Here is an 18,617-nt window from a genome sequence, read left to right as displayed (position 1 = left end):
TTCTGTCTTGTCTCCTTGTGCTTGTGTCCTAGTGTCCTCCCCCGTCTTGAGTTGTAGTTTCTGTCTTAAGTTTCCCTAGAGTGTCTGTATGTTCTGTTTCCTGTTTTATTTTGAGAGTCTGGTTTTCTGTGCTGTCTAGTCTTTAGTTTTACTTCCTGTGTTTCCTGCTCCTGTGATTACCTGATGTCTTCCACCTGTTTCCCAGCCCTTTGTCACCTGCCTCTCGTTATCTCATTGTCCAGGAGACACTGTCTGTGTTTCCCTGGTCTCTTGTCAGATCCTTTGGTTAGTTTGCTCCTGGCTGTGTGCATTCCAGTCAGTGTTTTCTGCGCTTGCCTCTTCCCTGTGAGCAGTCGACCCCTCTTGAGTTCTTTCCAGTTTGTTTTTTCTTTTCTCTTTTGGACCTTTTGGATTTTTTTGACTTTGTGTTCTCCTTGAGTCGTTGGTTTTTGACTTCTGGATTCCTGTGTTTGGACTCTTTTTGTTAATAAAACTTCAACAAAACACTCGCCTGCCTCCTCTCTACGTTTTCGTCCTCATTTCATTGAACTGTCACACTATCGCTCTGAGGTAGAATGAATCTGGCTTATCAGGAGGATTCCCTTTTAGAGTAGCCTGAAAAAGAGTTAAGTATGGCTTTAACAGCCTGAAAAAGATTTCAAATATAGCTTATTTGGACATTTAAGCCTTTAATTTTAAATTCCTTCATCAGAATGGTCCGATTTTTACCCAAGTGACACACTGGATATGTGTTATCTCAATCTGAGGTGGAATTAATCTGGTTTAACAGGATTCCTTTTTACAGCAGCCTGAAAAAGAGTTAAAAATTAAAGGCTTGAATGTCTAAAGCTGTATTTGACATATTTTTCAGGCTGTTAAAGCCATACTTTTCCTTTTTCAGGCTACTCTAAAAAAAGAATCCTCCTGTTAAGCCAGATTCATTCCAACTGAGGGTGAGACAACACACATCCCGTGTGTTACTTGGGTAGTATCAGACCATTCTGAAGTAGGATTTTAAAATTAAAGGCTTAAATGTCTGAAGCTATATTTGTCATACTTTTCAGGTTGTTAAAGCCATATTTTCACTCTTTCAGGATACTTAAAAAAAAAAAGACTCCTGTTGCTAAGCCAGTTTCATTCCAACTCTGGGTGAGAAAGCACATCCAGTGGGCCACTCAAGTAATATTGTATCATTCTGATGTAAGATTTTAAAATTAAATGTCCAAGTAAAGCTGTATTTGAAATCTTTTCAGGTTGTTATATTTTTACTCATTTTAAGGATACTCTAAAACGGAATCCTCCCGTTATGCCATGTACATTTCAACTCTGGGTTAGAAAACACATCCAGTGTGTCACTCAGGTAAGAGAAGGGAATCCTCCCGTTAAGCCAGGTTCATTCCTGTCTGTCTTGTGTAGGTTCTTCACAGGTGCAGTAAAAGGTTAACATAAACCCGTTTCAGGCTGCCATTTGTATTTTTTTTTTTTTCTTGACCACAGATGGTCAAGATGATGTAGAAAATAACATGACAATTTCCCTATAGAAAAATGTGTCCATTTGTCTCTAAGTAATCAAAAGTAATGCCACTTTACATCATATTTACGAATTTTTGGTTTGGTGCAAAGGGTTGAAAATAAAGCATTTTAGACATTTCAGCTTGGTACCCAATTTAATTTTAATAGACACTTAATAAAGACAATGATAAAGAAATGACAGCTTGTGAAAAAAAAATCACCCTATGCGCTTGAGAGAATGAAAAAAAATGATCTTTTGCTATTTTTGTACAGAAATAGGGTCATTATGTTGTGTGGGAACATGTGTTCATTTGTCTCTGTATGGTGCGCGTGGACCCCTATTTCCATTTAGACTATATGTGGACTGCTGTTTTGATTTAAAGTGAATAATTGTAAAGAAAGCAATTACTTCTTTGGATAAAAGTGTACAGTGTATTTTTCAATCTACCTCATTAACTCCATGTAGTTCTAAATGAAGCAGGTTGATGCAACACATGGGAAAGAGTAACCGGAGAACCATTTCAAAATCTTCTCAGCTGGGGTTATCCGGTTTGAGGAGATGCGTTTGGGTTCCACCTACAGCATACTGACGCTGCATCATAATTATGTAACCCTCATACTGGCTAGAGTTAGGGTAGCCTACTCCAGTAATATCAGTGATGGCAAGTTAGAAGCCATACAACTATTTAATCACATTTTCCCGATTTTAATTGCACAAGTGGCTTGAGGAAAATAATAACGGTTCTTTGATTTGGAATCGGATGCGTGCACTCTGGATCCGGCTGGAGATGCGGAAAATAATTTGCAACAGCTTCCTCTGCATAGTGGAGGCACTATCACAAACCACGTGAGAGGAATTTTCAATGACGGTCCCCGACAGACCGGCTCATCTCCGCTGGCACTCCTCTGCTGCCGTCATGGACTCTTGGACATTATATGTTCTCAGCTTCTCACAAACCGACGTGAAGTGAGGGCGATGCTATGTCCGAATGTAACCTTTGATCTTTGGCCGCTTTCTCTTCTTTTTCTGTTCTTTTTGTTTGCTTTTCTGCCGCTCGCCTCCGCAAATCAAACAGTTAGTTAGGGTGGGTGTGAGGGGTGGGGGGTGGGGGGGGGATGGCTTGGCCGTGCATCAGCAGAGTGTGCTGCCTGGCTCGCTTCTGGAACCAGTTCGACAAATCGGACCTCTCCGTCCCGCTCACCGTCCAGAACTACTCGGACATCGCGGAGCAGGAGGTGCGGTCCGTGACCAAACTGGTCTCCGCCTCGGAGCGCGCACCCGGGAATAACTACTCCATCCCGGAACCGCGTGCCGCCGGCGCCACTCACGCACCCAAAGATGGCCCGGGGAGCCGAGGATCTTTCAGGGCGCGGAAGGAGGGCAGTTACAAGCCACGGGAGGACTACCACCCGCCCGGAGTGCCTTTCAACAGCGTCACCCAGTACAAGCAGGATTTCAAACCCTGGCCCATTCCCAGGAAGGAACACTTCCCCTGGATTAGTAACGGGGGCAGCAGGGCAGACAGTGTTTCGGACAACCCGGTGAACTGTCACCCCGGCCGGGCAACACCGGGGGAGAGAGAGGAGCGGGGCAGGGGGCAGAGGCACTGGCTGGAGGAGAGCAAAACCAGCTCCTACAGGTAGGACCTGGCATCGTCTGGTAGGCTACTTGTTTCAGCACCTGCCGCTGTCCACCGCATCCGACTGTTGGAGCTGTCAGGGAAACGGCGGGCCCGTGATATGCTGATGCCTGCTTTGAGGCATAATTAGATGCATTTTAATAGTTAATATTGACTTCCAGGGTGTACCCTGCCAGCCTGAATTGAGATAGGGGTCATTAATAATTCTCTTACACATTTCATATTCATATATGAGAGAGCCAAAGTCTGAATAGTCTATTAGATTTTGTCTTGCATTTTATTTTAGGTTATATGAAAGTTTTAGAGCAGTGAGTCCCAGCCTTTTTGGCTTATGATGACCCTTTAAAAAAACAAAAAAAACAATGAAACAATCCCTTGTCATATGTCCCATGAATTGTAAGCAGTGCAACCGAAGATTGTCAGATTTAAGAGTTTTGAGAGCTAAAACTGTGCACTACTTGACAGTAAAAAAAAAGCTTCTTATTTGAAATATGCAACCCCTCAGATTTTATTATGATACCTTGGTTGGTCCAGACCTCCAACCATCCAGATGACCTTATGGTATTTTTGGTGATTTTGTGTCTAATATTGCTAGGGACACATTTGCAAAAAGCTGAGGCTGAAATATCAGGTCTTTTAGGATCAAACACTTCAAATAATGAAACAAACATGAAAACATTGATCTTTCATTAGACCATCCCTGCCTGGTTAATGCTCGCATCTTTTTAAATCTACCTCCCAATGCCTAATCCTGTCCTCATCTGAGTTATTTTCACAGCTAGATTTTACATAATAACGTAAGATGTTACAGATAACATTAAAACAGTTTTCACAAACTTAGCACTCCCCATGAGAAGTACACTGTTCTCCCCATGTCAAGTCGGTAGAATGCCCCTTTAAATCACACTTAGATACACTTGTGCCTGTTCTGAGCCTCCATCAGCTCCCTGATGCATCTCTCTTTCTCTAGGCATGAGTACAAGCCGTGGACAGGAGCGAGACCAGCCAAAAGTGCAAGGAAAAATCCTCCAGCTCAATACTCAAGCCCAGGGACCGAGGCAACCCAGGTCCCGCGTGAGACTAGCTACCAGGCTGCCTACAGCGGGGAGTTCCACAGGTCCATTGGGCTGCATCAGGTGGAGCACAATATCGCATCTGCTGCCTCCAACATAGAACCTGCTGCTGTCCCCCAGCCCATCCCCACTGCCACGCGAGCTGGCAGTCCACCCGTCCCCTCCAGCGTCCAGCAGAGCGTCCCGCCTCCGAGGGCTGAGCTCAGTATAACGACCATGGGAGAGGTAAGCCTGCCAAGACAGCAGTCAAATGGTGTATTTATGGGATGTATTAAATGAAAAAGCTGGTGTCAATCCTTCAGCTGCAGGAGCCATCCAATGTAAAAAAAAACATTGGAGGTGCTACAGGTCTAAATTGCAGCATGTTCCACCTGCAAGTCCTCTTCTGTCATCTCCCCGGTGGCCTGTTGCTGCCGGAGCATTTTAGAAAAGTGATACAGCATTCTGTCCCTAAGCAGCTCAAAGTGACCCAGCTCTTTAAAACAGGCCACGTACTGCGTTAGGTAACACTCTGCTGCTACTCCACTCATTACTTTGACCTGAATAGAGCTTGATGAAGACAAAAAGTGTGGTCCATTTTGATCAGAAAACAAAATAAACCTGTAGCAAAATGTATTGTCACTTATAACGTTTAGAGGGAAATTTATATGAATCATAATCTGTATATGGAGTCTAAATTATGAAGAATCTGTTATTTTTCCAGGTCTATAGAAGATACTATAATACAATAAAGTTTTTATTTATTTAACATACACGTGACTGAGCTATTACAAAAAAGTTTATATGAACAGTTGAAGAATCACCCAAATATTCACACAATTGTACATTTTGTCCCAGATTTGTGCTCTCGGACATAATGAGACAGAAAGACGGGCACACAAAGAACAAGATGTCTTATTGACGCGCAACAACAAAAATGCAAGGGGATTTGCTCAGGAAGCTGAGAACGCATCAGTTCGTTGTTCCTGATTATTGCAGGATAAACTGGGTGAAGGGACACCCCCCTTACCTGGACTTATGACCTCAGAGTTTTCTAAAATGTCTGCATGTTTGCTCTCAGTCCTGCAACTTCAGAGGTTTAGAAAAAAAGGTGAATTGTTTATGAGAGAAATATAAGTGGTTATTTGCATAATGTTTTAGAATAATCACTGCTTTCTAAAGCTCTTGTGTCTCTGAATATCCTGTGTGATGGTGATGGAGGTCAAAGTGAGGGATGTCAATGGCGGGACACAGACTCTATTAATAAAACTGGCCCAGTTGGAGTGAGAGTTCACGGCACATTAAGAAGTGATGTGCTGCTGGCAGTATGTTCGGCTGTGGGACTGAACGGTGCAGTCAATATTATCCACACGCAACCACAAGCACACACATGCACATGTGCAGTTTTCATGCAGCTATACCACAATCTGCCAGCGCGACACAAACCAGCCTGGCAGCAGATTTAAGTTGATCTTAGATAATCGACCCCGGTCACTGGTGGCCCCCTCACTGCCGACTCATTATTGGCTCAGCCGCCCCCTGCAGATGTGTCTGACCAAGCATTACACATCCCACTCCACTATGCATTACACTGGGTCATGGCACTCTACTGGCATGTGTTATTGAGGGCATTCTTAGTTTATGATGCCATTCTGTAAAATACAGAGCAGGCCAAGCTCCCTCATTTAGCATGGAGCAGAACTGACTGACTGTATTTACTCATTAAAAGATTTTAAGGTTAAGTCCCGTATAAGCGGCTGAAATCAGAATAAATCTGCTCTGTGATAAAGGAGTTAGGCAGCCATGAAATTCTCATTATTATTAAATCTGTCAAATCGTGTGCTCCCCCACCTATATTACACATAAAGTCCATCTCAACAGATAAAAGCTGTCTCTAATTTTGTGACACCCAGCAGACAATTGGCACAACAGGATGGGCTGATGTTTTTCATGGTGAGAGAGAGAGACGCGTTCTCTTGAACTCACTGAACTCGCAAACCTAATTTTAAAACATCCCAGCGAGAGGTTGTTGTGAGCTGCCAGATGAGAGAATGAACCTCTGTTAAACCTAAAACCCGGCACGTATGACTTGTCTGGCTTAAACAAGTGCAGCCCTGTCATCACAGAAGTGTGTGTTAGGATCAGGCATGGTAAATGCAACACAAGGCAAACAGATTGGCAAGGATGGGCTGTATAATCCTCACTGTGTGTGTGCGTGTGTGTGTGTCAGGGATGAGCAAGACAAAACCGCTGAATGGGGAAAACATTTAGAATGCAGAGTGGAAACTTCAGCAGGAAACTCTTGTTATGACAAATTCTTGGTCGTTACATAGTCAGTGTCAGCACAGCCCCCCCCCCGAAATTTTAAACTTGCACTCTCAGAGCTCACAGGCAACCGTGCTTAACTTCTGAATATGATTTTTGTATGGTAGCATAGAGTAGATGCACAGTAGAGGGATAGAAATGGTTTTAAACTGCATAAAGATGTTAGACAGCCTGCAGGGACAATGCAGCCTAACATTCACATTCCTGTTAACTCCCCTATTCTCTCTCTCCATTATCTCCATGCCAGGATTTCTCCTTGTTTTTCTCTCCCATTGTCTTTAACTCGGATCTCTTCCCTTTTCCCACGCTGCCCGGGACAACAGAGGGAGAGTCCTGTGCCAAGCTGGCACAACTCTGGCGGGGAGGAGAGGATTGTATTAAGAGCCAGGGAAAGGCAAAAGAAGGTTGAGGGAAAAGAGAGGAATGAGATGCTAGATAGATGATAGATAGGTGATAGAGAATGCGAGAGGGAGAGAATGAAGTGTGTGTGTGTGTAGCGGAGTGTTAGTGAGCACCATTTGATGGATTATCTGTTAAAGTGCGATGTTGCAGTCTTCTTTGGCACCAATCTAATTCAGAAGAGAGGTAGACCTGGCTGCTACACAAAGTAGAAAAGCCAAAGTCTATTTGTGTGTGTGCGTATGTGTGTTTGTGGGTGTGGGATACACTCACACACCATAATGACTTGCTGAACAACATGAACTGCCTTCCCTGCCACCCACAGCGCTGTATAGTCAAATTCAAAGAGCTGCTGGGACAGCAAGCCGTCAATCTCTCCAAAGACTTGGGCTGTGATTGGGCTACATTGCTCAAGTAAATTGAAATAGCCTGGCCCATTTTCATTGACAGATCCAATAATTGCTAGAAAGACTACAATATGGGTGACTTTGTTTATTCGCCACAGCCCAAGATAGATTCTGGTCAGGCTTTGAGAACCGCTGCCATCAGCAGAGCAGGACAGCACTAAGCAGGAAATAGCATCCCAGGCCACGCTGCGAGTGTGCTAACAGCAGACCTGATGCTTCTTGACGGCACAGCCAAAACCAGTCTCCTCTTATTTCATGGGTCCAGTGTGAGCACCACAGCTGCTGCCCTCTCTGGTTTAATCTCACTGATCACCTTAAAAGCTAATGTTCTCTCTCTCTCTCTCTCTCTCTCTCTCTCAGGAACATCTGGTGAAGACCAAGTTCCCGCCGAACTCCTCTGCTGTCTTTCAGAGTGGACCCAGGGTCTTCAACATCTGACAGCTGCTCTGATTTCCAACCAGAGCGGTTTCAGTTTAAAGGAGTCAACAAAGTCCATTCCACAACACAATAATCTATGCAAGGGAATGTATATTGTTGTGAAGCCTGTGGAGCTGCAGCGTCACTATCCCAAGGGGAGACAGGTAGATAGCGCCCCCTCCTTTTACACTCCTTCCTGCCCTTGTTGCTATGGAAATGGATATGCACGTAACTAAATAGTTTCAAAAAGAGCTTTTTTTGTTTTGCTTTTGCAGTTATAGATGCACATGAAACTGGCTGCTCTGTGCATTTGTATGTATGTGTCTGTATGTGTCTGGGTGTGTGTGTGTGTGTGTGTGTGTGTGTGTGTGTGTGTGTGTGTGTGTGTGTGTGTGTGTGTGTGTGTGTGTACCTGCTGACTTGTCCTTTTATTGTAAATTAGAGTTAGTCTGCTCCAATAATAAATTAACTGGTTGGTCATTAGGTGTTACATTAAGCTTACAGTACTATGTTGCCCTTTGGTGTTCTGCTGGAAATCTGCTAGAAAGTAAGTTATTTATTTGCTCAGTATTCAATTAGTTTTATATTAGTTACTTTTCCGCGGAAGTATTGTTTGGTCTATCTGTTGTGGTCTAACAAATATAATAATGCAAGTGAAATTACAATAAAAGAATATTAGGTTCTTAGCACTTTCTATGAGATGACTCTTTCTTTTATAGTATCACACAGCTGTGGGCATTATTAGTCATTTAGAGGATTCTCTGAATTGAGTACAGATTGCAATTAACCACTGTGATACTTAAGATCAGGTTAATGTGAAAGTAGATGAACACACTCGCTTGTTCTCTTTATAGTCAGTGCTCAAGGGTCTGTCCACTCAAACTTAGATTTCTGCCTTTAACAAAGTCAATATAGTGGAATGCAATTTTGTTTGTGCTAACGCCATTGGCATTTAATCTAAAGGCGTAGTTTAACTAAGCAATTTTGGTAAATGCTTATTTGCTATCATTCTGAGAATTAGATGAGAAGATCATTATTACCGTTAAGACATGAGTGGTGTCGACAGTTTTCATAGGGACTTCTTAGTTATGAAAACTGTCTTTCTGGAAACATTAGTCTCTACCTCAATTGTATCGGGGCAGTGAAAAAAAATCTCAGAGACAGATATTTTAATACCAGGTCAAGAAAAACCCAAACTATATGCATGGCTAGATAGCAGGTTTATGAGAAAATGTGTTTTTATGTAATTTAGGAGAACTGGCCCTTTAACTCTAGATTCTAACAGACCTACATCACTATTCCTTGATAATCAAGAGCTATTCGAGTTCATCGTCCACAGTCCATCCTGATTAGGTTCATCAAAAAACAATCCAAATCAAACAAACCTGTTCAACACGACTCAGGTTTGAAATGAATATAAGAAATAATTCAAGTTGAGTTTTTCTTTGTTTATTACAAGAATATTGATTATATTTTTGGTTTGCACTGAAACATGAAAATACAATGTTTGGGTAACCTTCTACACTAATTTGGTTGAACAAGCACCACAACCACTCAGGCCAAACACTTCCTCTCATCCAATCATCCACACATTAACATAATGCAAAGCTCCACATTAATCAGAATTACCAACACTACACCAGCGGACAACACACTCGCGCACACACACCATCAAATGCATTAATGTTTGTGAGGACTACATCCACTATCCACACGTATTCATACACACACACTCACTACTGTTAGGGCATTGCTGTTCGCAGTTCTTGTTATAAGATAAAAAAATAAAACAGGATTCAAAAACACCATCTATTTCATATTGGTCACATACACCGTGTACATCACACGACTGATACATTATGGTTGTTAACCAGAACACTTAAAAGCACTTTCAACTGGCTATCAAACCTGTTTCTTGAAGGAGAGAAGATATTGAGACTTAAATTTCGAATGACGGTATAATTAGTTCATTAAACTATATAAGGTCTGTCTTGTTAAAGTCCAACATGGGATTTTTCATAACCCCGTCAGAAGAGATAAGTGATTCATGTTTCTTATAATTAGGTTGCCTTACAAAACAGCGGTATTGTAAGAGCCATAATTACCTCTGCCAGGTAACACTGAAATACATCAAAGCATGTTTGCAGTGACAAATCATTGGTTGCCAAGGCATCGACACTTTTGGAAGAATCTCTCCGTTTGCTTTGTCCAAAGTATCCGCCAAACATTACTATCAACGTGATTGATAGAGAACTCTAATACACAGGTGTTCTTTAGTGTTTCCAACATGCTGTTCACCCCTGCTGGTAAACTGAATCTGTGACATCAGAGGGAAGAATGAAGGAGGGGACAACTACTATTATTATTTTTTAGCCTTGAAGTCACTTATGCTTCATTTCCCTGATGACTAGCAGGCCGTCAAGCAGGAAACGCGTCATTAAAAATAATCTTGTTATGAGGTAAGCAAGAGCACAACAGCCTCTCAAAATCAAATAACACAAGTCCCACAATGCTTTTTCTCGATACATTAGGACTAAAATGTCACGATATACCCAGAGTAATTGAAACATTTGTTATTCCACTGCTGTGCGGCTGCTGTAAGAAGCAAGCTGAGCCCTTCTATAATGAAGTTAATCAATACAGTACATTAGTTATTACTGTGCAACCTGAGGCAACAGGACTACATCCAGTGGTGAATATTCACACAGTCAGTTCACAGTCTCCAACAGTCCTCACATCTCAGTATATGTCGATTACCAGTCAATCTTGTTATGCCTCAATTGTCCTTAGACAGGTAACCCATGTGTGTGTTGGTGAGGAAGTCACAGGTGGGGATGCTACTGACCGCCTGGTGGATGTTCATGGCTGTGATCTCTCTTGGAGTCCTGCAAAACCCAATAACATAAATCATTACTGAATTGAAAATCATTATTACTTTTTTTTTTCAGATGTGTTAGGTAAGCGATCTCATTGGGGCATATGCAGCCACTGGATCTTACATGTACATGTACATTACTGAATTTAAATTGCGTATTTCAATATTGTTTAGAAACAATTACTATGGGCTATCTATCAAGCCCTAGATTTAGAGAATGAAGTGAAAAATGGAACATTGAGAAGGCTGCATGTTAGAAAGAGAGAAAAAAAGAAGAAGCTAACCTGTTCTGAGGGGATTTAGCGTAGGCTCCAGCCAGAGCTTCTCTCAGGATGTCACTGGCAAACTGTTCAGTAGCCTGCAGTGCACGTGCACGCACACGCACACACACACACACACACACACACACACACACACACACACACACACACACACACACACACTTAGTCACAAAGAAACCCACTCTTGCATACAGTACAAGGTGAAAGATGGAATACTTATATACGGTGCACATCTCATACACACTGTACATTCATCATTCTAGTCAAGGGTATGTTGAGGTTATGATGAGCTACTGTAAATGGCCGACTTTTTTCTCTGTCCTGGCCTGTATAGTGACTGACCTTTAGTATCATTGCTTCAACTACTGGAGCGAACACATTCTTCTCCACCTCGACTGGCTGGAAGGTTACCCCGATCTGAGGGAGAAAAAGGAATCATATAAAAATAGTCCAACTTCATCTAGTTCAAAAACAGTTAATAGAAGATACACAATAATAGGATTCAGGATGCCCCCCCGAAAAGCCGTTTAGCCCGATGGCAAGTGTCTTTTTTTGATGAGGGCATGGTTGGAGCCAGTTACAGACTGAGGCATTAAGGTTAAGCCCAATAGTTTCTGTAGTAACAGAATCATGGACGGAATCACAAAATTGAGAATTTAAAAAAATCTATAAATCTAATTGAAGATTTGAAAATATGACTACGTCCATGTTTCCAACCGAGCCGTCTCACTGTAACTGTAGTTTCCAAAAAACGTCTTGAAAATACATTCACCCCAGAGAGGTTGCTGACCTGCTGCGCTGTTTCACTGACAAACTGGGCGGACATGCATGGGCCCAGGAAGAAATTGGGCTCAGCATCAGCCTCTTGCTTCTCTTCTTTGACCTTTAGTTTCTGGCAGGGAGGGGTCACAGTGATGATGTCGACTATTTTGTCATCTGCCTCCTCTGGTTCAGTCTTCAGCAGAGCTTGCATCTGCTCCAGCCGAAGCACCAGCTCCTCGCAGCTACTCAGGGTCGTTGGGCACTCTGCGGACCGATTCACATGTACATTTAACGCACCAGTTCACAAGCAGCAGCATCCCAGCCAAGCAATAACAGCAACCGCAGCAGTATTTTCACTCAGTTGCTTGTTGTGTGGCTATGTGTTTCAAGGAAAAATGTTAAAATATATTGGCTCATTTTACTAGTTCAACAATGTGACAAAAGCAAGATAGTTGTGCAAGAAGAAGGGACGAGGAGAACACAAACACAGATTATCACATTGTCTGGCCCAGGCAAGTGTTTGACTCACTGAGCTAAGCAGCCTTATTTCTCACCCTTTACAGACAAAAGACAGAATTAATGAGAACTCTCTGTGAATAAAACAACATGGCTGAACAAAAACACTGAGGTTGCACACTGGCCACCCACACACACTACTGGACTGCAAACAAATTACTGGACCAACTGGTGACTGCGTGGCACTACACCCACACAGGCAACACTGAAAGGAGATTATGGATCCACTTTGAGCTAAGGAAGAAAAAAAAGAGTCAACTGTAAAATCGCAATAACAAGGTAAAGTAAAGAACCCCTGTGTAGAAGCTATGCACCCAAAACCCACACAAACTCACCAGGCTCGTTGTCTATCTGCGTGAGGATGTCCTCGATGGACTCGTCCTCATTCTTGCGTTGGGGCTCGAGGTCAGGTGGCGTGTAGCCCCTCTGCCGGCACCACTGCACCACCTCTCTGGTCTTTGGGGGGGTGAGGGCCTGCAGGCGGGGCGAGCGGTCCAACACATCTTGGACAACCCGCTTTACCGCCACTGCTCGCTGAAGCTACGCAGAGACATGCCAAGATCTATTATTTAAAACTGTACATTAGGCCTAAAAACCTAAAATCTACAACTTCACATAGATTAACATTTTGTGACTGCTAAGAACTGACGTGCACACATTCTCTTTGAGTCCCCTGTCCCCTATGTAAATGAGTGACCTGTAGATATAAATATCCATTTCCGGGCTTGTCTGAGAGCCTTTTATAGTCAGAGAAAGAGGACAGACAGCTAAGACATGGACTATTCTGTTTGAGCTATTGATGACCCATTAGGAAGAGATGAGAGAAGACAACCAGGCAGAGATACACATCTGACCAGATAGATAGGAAGACATGAGGCAAGCAGAAAGCATGCTGAGTCATGGGGCCCAGCACCGAGCACCAAGACAGATTACACAGGCAAGAAAACTGCAAACGGTGCAAATAATCACTGACATTACATGCACCCTCACCCTGGAAACTGGAAAGCAACTGCTATTGCTGTTTCTGAGTCTATAAAATGCTGTCTATAAAATGCCCAAAAAAAAAAAACCACAAAAAAAGCCTAACATGACAATGATTATTTTTCTGTTGAGTAAACAATGCAGCTGTAATTTTCAAGATTTTATTAAATATGGTAAGATATTTTTTCTTCACAACCACTGTCCTATCAGAAGTTTGACCTCCCTCCGGCTTTATGATCACTCAAAGGCACAGATATTGTACAGCTTTCATTTTGAATTTTCATCATCATTCACACACACAAATAAAACAACAAAAAGTCACCTCTGATGCTCTGCGCTTGCCAATATTCCAGGAATAATACTGTTCCGTTGAAGAGGCACAGAATGGATGGGAGTCTTCAGCTAAACAAACAAACAAAAAACAAACAGCTTGACAAAACCCAGCCATTAGCTTTCAGTCTGTTTTTAAGCATATCAAATGGAAGACAAGCTCACTTACTCTTATCTGGCACAATAAGAGGGAACTTCTTCACCACGGCGGTCAGCAGCTGCATCATGGTCTCTATGTGCTCAGTGCTGACAAGGGAATCACAGAAGTGTCAGGTGTACTACCAGATAAATTTACTTCATTGGCTACCGGGAACAGAAAGTGTTCTTAAAAGGAGAATTCCAGACAATTTGTACGTAAATCTTGATTGATATATAAATATGCGAGTACTTTCAATTGAAAAACCCGACCCAAATCGGTGCAGGCAACACTGAGTCTCTGCAGCTACGTGCACAAGCTTCCACTGAGCTAAAACGGCAGTTGTGTGGGCAAGTTTTAGAGTGCCTTTGTGCCTCTCTCTGTGTGCCACGAAATGCAATGAAATGTCTGTGCAACATGCCACTTATGTGGCAACAATATGTATTTTCAAGTCAGACACTGTTTAAATTCACTACGTACCCTGTCTCTATCCTCGTTTTCTCGTTTTTGTTTTTCACACGTCATCATTGTATATCCAAACACAATTTCATGAGGTACAACGATCATATACAGGACGCATGAAATTGGAAACCCCAAATAAGCTATTAAAAGCTTTTCAGAGGGGCCCGAAAACAATAAACATACAACAATAGCATACCAACCAAAAACTCATTTATCATGGACAAAATAAAAACATTTACAATAAACAAAACAAAACTGCCGGTAGCTAGCTCAACCTGTTAGCTGCTAGCTGTGATGCTAGCAACATCCTTGCTTTTTGTAGCGATCTGCACACTGTTTACCTTTTCCTGCTACACTGGGACTTCAGTGTGAGACTACAGCTAGCCTTCTCTAACGCTATCACTGTGTTACCACATAAATCAACAAGACTCTTACTCTCCAACACCAGATCAATCACACACAAAATGAATGAGCAGCAAATACACACGGAACTGCTGCGTGATGATTATCACAGACGCCTGACTGAACACACTTATCATGGACGGCAGCTAGCAGCTAACAGCTAGCAGCTAACAGGGTGAGGTAGCTACCGGCAGGATAGTGACATGGTACTGGTAGGTGAATTTAAACAATGTCTGAGTTGAAAATGCATATTGTTGCACTGTAAAGGCCCTGTTCATGTTGCACAGACATTTTAATTGGATTTTGTGTCTGTTAAGAGGCAAAAAGGCACTGTAAAATGTACCCTGACAACTGCCATTTTAGCTCAGTGGAAGCTTGTACACGTAGCTGCAGCTACTCTGTGTTGCCTGCACCAATTTGGGTCAGGTTTTTTTCATCAAAACTACTTGCATATTTATAGCGATCAAGATCAATGTAAAATTGGCTGTAATTCTCCTTTAAAACCTTCCATTACTATGCTGGTAGCTATTTGATAGCTTTAATAACGGAGCTACACTATTATTCACTGTGTTCAACAAGTTAAATAAGGATATGTTAACACTTAAGTGGTGAAATAAATATATATTTAAAAACACAGTTGCAGAGAAAAATCTGATTCTTCCCTTGCACCGTTCCTCTTAACAGAAACTAAATCATCTATCCTGCTAAGAATCAGTCGATGTGCTGTAAGTCAAAGTAGCATTGTGACTTGTTCTTGTACTAACTTGATGAGGTCGTGTGCAGAGTTATCGGCCCCTTGCTCCTGCTTGACTGTGGTAGCTGTAGACGCCACGTGAACAGAACTGGGGACAGGAGCAGTCACGGGGGGAGATGGACCAGCTGTGACAGCTGTGCTGGCACCTGGCTCTGTCTTCACTGTGACAGCAGAAAAGCAAGTGTGAGAGAAAGAATAATTTCAATAATTACACATTATTAGCTTTGAGGTTAAAGTAAATCTTTGTTGTATATATTAAACACTTATGCATTTGAGAAGAGTAAAATAATTTGCATCAGCTACACTTCAGTTTTTGTTGAAAAAAATGTGTTCTCTGTACCAAAACGTAGTATGGTATCGCTAATAGTATCAAAACATAATGACAGAATGGAAGGAAAGGGAGGTAAAAGAGGGAAAGAATGAGAGAAGAGGGGAGAGTGGGGATGGACCCCTCTCACCTTGTGCCAGAGGCAGGGCAAGGGAGGGGGACACCTGTCTGGCAGGACTTTGGGAGGATCCAACTCCAGCTGTTCCAGGGGTGGTGGAAGAGGAGGAAGGAGTACTGGAGAATGGGCCTTTAGACAATACTATCCACAGAACACACACACACACAGGATGGATCAATGGCCCATTACGGTTAGATGAGAAATGAGAGGGGAGGAAGATGGTTTACTGCAGAGAGAGAGAAGCTACAGTTGATGTTTGAAAGTATGTGGCCATTTGCTGTGTCAGGGATACTTACCTTTCCCAACAGGCATGAGTATGGTCTGGACCCCTCCAGACCCAGTGCCAACCCCCAGCTGCTTGAGCTGGTTGGCAGGGATGGTTAAGACGGTCTGCTGGGAACTGGAACCTCCAGAGTGGATCTTCAGCATACCTGGACAAAACACAAAATACATTTCAGATGAAGAGCAATATGTGGCTGGACCTGTACTATTTTTTAAGTAACTGAACTTGTACAAAACATTCAAACCAGGTGATGAAAGCAGTACTGCACACCTGAGAGAGTAGCACCCGTCTTCCCTCCTCCTGCTGCCATTCCACTGACTAACGAGGCTGCAGTGACCAATGATGTGCCGCTACTTTTGGGCACACCCACCACATTCCCCACGCCTGCAGCCTTGGACATGCTGATGACGGGCATGTTGGTAATGCCTTTGGCTACTGTTACTACAGCTCCCGTTGAACCCGCAGCACTCTTTGTCATGGTGGCAGAGTTGCCAGAGCCCTTGACCAAGGTGGCAACAGCAGTCTTCGACAGGCTGCCTCCAGCAGCAGCACTGGCGCTCTTAGCGGCACTGATTACTGCTGCTTGGTTGGCGGCCACCAGGAGTGAGTGGTGCAGAGACGCAGACATCCCGCCATCGGCTGCCTGCACAGAGCACATTAAAACACAGCTGTCAACCAGAAACTAAAAAGAAACGCTGTCATTTTGCATTCTTCCAGTGTGTGTGTCAGTCATATAAGCCCAAGGACAGCGAAGACGGAAAGGATCCTCATGGAGTCTTGACAGAGTTTGAATATATTGATATTGTTTTGAAAACAATCTGTGCTGTTATAGTGTGCATGACATGTTTTCATAGAGCAACATAGACAAATTAAAATGATTCATTACAAATAAATAAAAATGTATTTGGGTGCTAGAGGGAGTGCTAGGAAATTTACTTCACTGTAGCAGGATTTAAGAGTTAGTGTTAACTGTCTTTTCTTTGTTCTGATCACATTTGTTTTCCAGTGCCATGCAACTCCCAGAGTGAGATGTGTCGATCAGGTCACTGGTTTTATGGAATTCTCAAAGACAAAAGAGTCAATTTCTTTCACAGAAAGTCTTCATAATTTAATTAACAGTATTGAAAGGGTATGTTTCCCAAAACCAGAAAAGCAGTGATGTAGTCCTCATCTGTGTTTGCGTCAACATCTCCAGAGCAGCGTGTTTTTTACGGATATATACTGTATCCATATTTGTTTTTGCTTGTTGGAGACTCTAAGTCTTTTCGTGTTTTTCCATTAGTCAAGTTAATGAGGCCCGGCCACTGACTCTGAAGTTGTAATCACCCAAACACAGACCACTGCTGATGGAATGCTTAGGGCTTGTCACACACTACCTAAACTCTCTGTACTCTCTCTGATAAACACAACACTGACCTTGGTCACTCCTGTTTTCTATGCATTCATACTGCAGTGGCGAGTAGAACACTTATCTCTCACTTGTAAAAAACAGGAATAAAAGCAACAAAAAGGGATCAACTGGGATTGTTTCATGTTTGTTGCTGTTTAGTTTGAACTGGACTTTTAAAAATGAACAGCTGTCAGACAGAATAAAACAGAAGCATATGAGGACTGTAAAACTAGCCTGTTGTTGACTGGCTGCTGCTGTGCTGACAGAGCCGGGGGTGGAACTAGCGGCAGTGATGACTCCGCCTGTCATCCTCAATGTGGTCGTCCCCGGCTTTGACAAATGGCCTGCTGCCGCCGCTGTGACCGTCTTTACAGAGCCGTCAGACAACTTCACCTGTGCACCCTGCGAGCTGCCCACCACCTGTCAATCATAGAAATCACAAAGTTGAATTTAGAACAACCATTCACTTACAATCCAACAAACAACAGTTTATACAAACAGACTTAAAGTGGAAATGAGGCAGCGGAAAATTAATTAGTGCAGTAAATCAATACAAACTCAAAAGGGAATTTTCTCTCCAGACTTTGAAACACCTAAACGGTTCAACCTTATACCTAAAATGGTCAAATACACAGTTGCGGGTCAATATCCTACAGTAAGTCATACACAGGGTATGTGGAAGTTTTAAGACAATCCTCTGAATCAGCTTCCATTAGAATCAAACATTTATATACTGACCTGAGCCAGGATAGCCGCCTTCTGTCCAGCTGTCACCCGGATGGCCTGTTGGCTAACAGTTGCTGGAGATGATGCTGTATGACCTGCCAAACTTGAACCTCCCTGCTTCCCCGAACCCTGTGCTGGCTGGCCAACCAGAAACGTGCCCTGTGGACGAGCAGGGTTAGGGACGGTAGAAATCCAACAACATATTGCTTTGACTATATTCAAATTCAATACATTTGTCATGGTGTAAATTCTGCAAAGTATACCACACAGCATGAACAAAAAGGAAAGAAAACAGGATGCAGTCCACTTTTAAATCACAGTTAAAGCTAAGATTACCACGTTACCCATATTATGCTGTAAGTACATTAGAGTACATGTTCATAATGTGACAGGTATAACCATTGTTAGCATGTAAAATGCAACTGCTTCAGCTTTTATATACTTACAGCTTACAAACACTTCACCTCCTTTGAAATCTAAGAATTGTCCTTTTAGCTCTTAACTGGTACAGATAATATGTA

General features: G+C 42.7%; 2 protein-coding genes across 6 annotated transcripts in view; one reads left to right on the top strand and one right to left on the bottom strand.

Moving 5' to 3' along the window:
• Positions 1-2,118: 2,118 nt before the first annotated feature.
• map6d1 (MAP6 domain containing 1) lies at positions 2,119-15,499 on the top strand. 2 transcript variants are annotated; one of them, XM_032532616.1, is made up of 4 exons: positions 2,119-3,152; positions 4,123-4,450; positions 7,696-8,382; positions 15,488-15,499. In XM_032532616.1, the coding sequence occupies exons 1-3, from the start codon at positions 2,629-2,631 to the stop codon at positions 7,771-7,773; spliced, it is 930 nt and encodes a 309-aa protein (XP_032388507.1). In that variant the 5' UTR covers positions 2,119-2,628; the 3' UTR covers positions 7,774-8,382; positions 15,488-15,499. The 2 variants fall into 2 exon arrangements, with proteins under 2 accessions (XP_032388507.1, XP_032388508.1); XM_032532617.1 differs by lacking the exon at positions 15,488-15,499 and adding an exon at positions 10,842-10,852 and having other exon boundaries at positions 7,696-7,825.
• Positions 9,186-18,617, bottom strand: part of yeats2 (YEATS domain containing 2) — a 24,411-nt gene continuing 14,979 nt past the window's right edge. For 3 of the 4 annotated variants that reach the window (XM_032532611.1, XM_032532612.1, XM_032532610.1), the window contains exons 18-30: positions 18,109-18,255; positions 17,605-17,790; positions 16,251-16,623; positions 15,994-16,128; positions 15,710-15,838; positions 15,262-15,412; positions 13,667-13,743; positions 13,490-13,569; positions 12,522-12,726; positions 11,699-11,934; positions 11,251-11,325; positions 10,912-10,985; positions 9,186-10,637 (exon numbers count right to left, since the gene is read on the bottom strand). In XM_032532611.1, coding sequence (XP_032388502.1) covers positions 10,529-10,637; positions 10,912-10,985; positions 11,251-11,325; positions 11,699-11,934; positions 12,522-12,726; positions 13,490-13,569; positions 13,667-13,743; positions 15,262-15,412; positions 15,710-15,838; positions 15,994-16,128; positions 16,251-16,623; positions 17,605-17,790; positions 18,109-18,255 — 1,977 coding nt within the window. In that variant the 3' untranslated portion in view covers positions 9,186-10,528. The remainder of the gene's footprint in view (positions 10,638-10,911; positions 10,986-11,250; positions 11,326-11,698; positions 11,935-12,521; positions 12,727-13,489; positions 13,570-13,666; positions 13,744-15,261; positions 15,413-15,709; positions 15,839-15,993; positions 16,129-16,250; positions 16,624-17,604; positions 17,791-18,108; positions 18,256-18,617) is intronic. The other variant, XM_032532613.1, reaches the window with a different exon arrangement.

This window comes from Etheostoma spectabile, chromosome 12 (assembly GCF_008692095.1).
Source record: "Etheostoma spectabile isolate EspeVRDwgs_2016 chromosome 12, UIUC_Espe_1.0, whole genome shotgun sequence".
Taxonomy (NCBI): domain Eukaryota; kingdom Metazoa; phylum Chordata; class Actinopteri; order Perciformes; family Percidae; genus Etheostoma; species Etheostoma spectabile.
The sequence above is the reverse complement of the archived record's forward strand: the minus strand, read 5'-3'. Positions and strand labels throughout refer to the sequence as shown.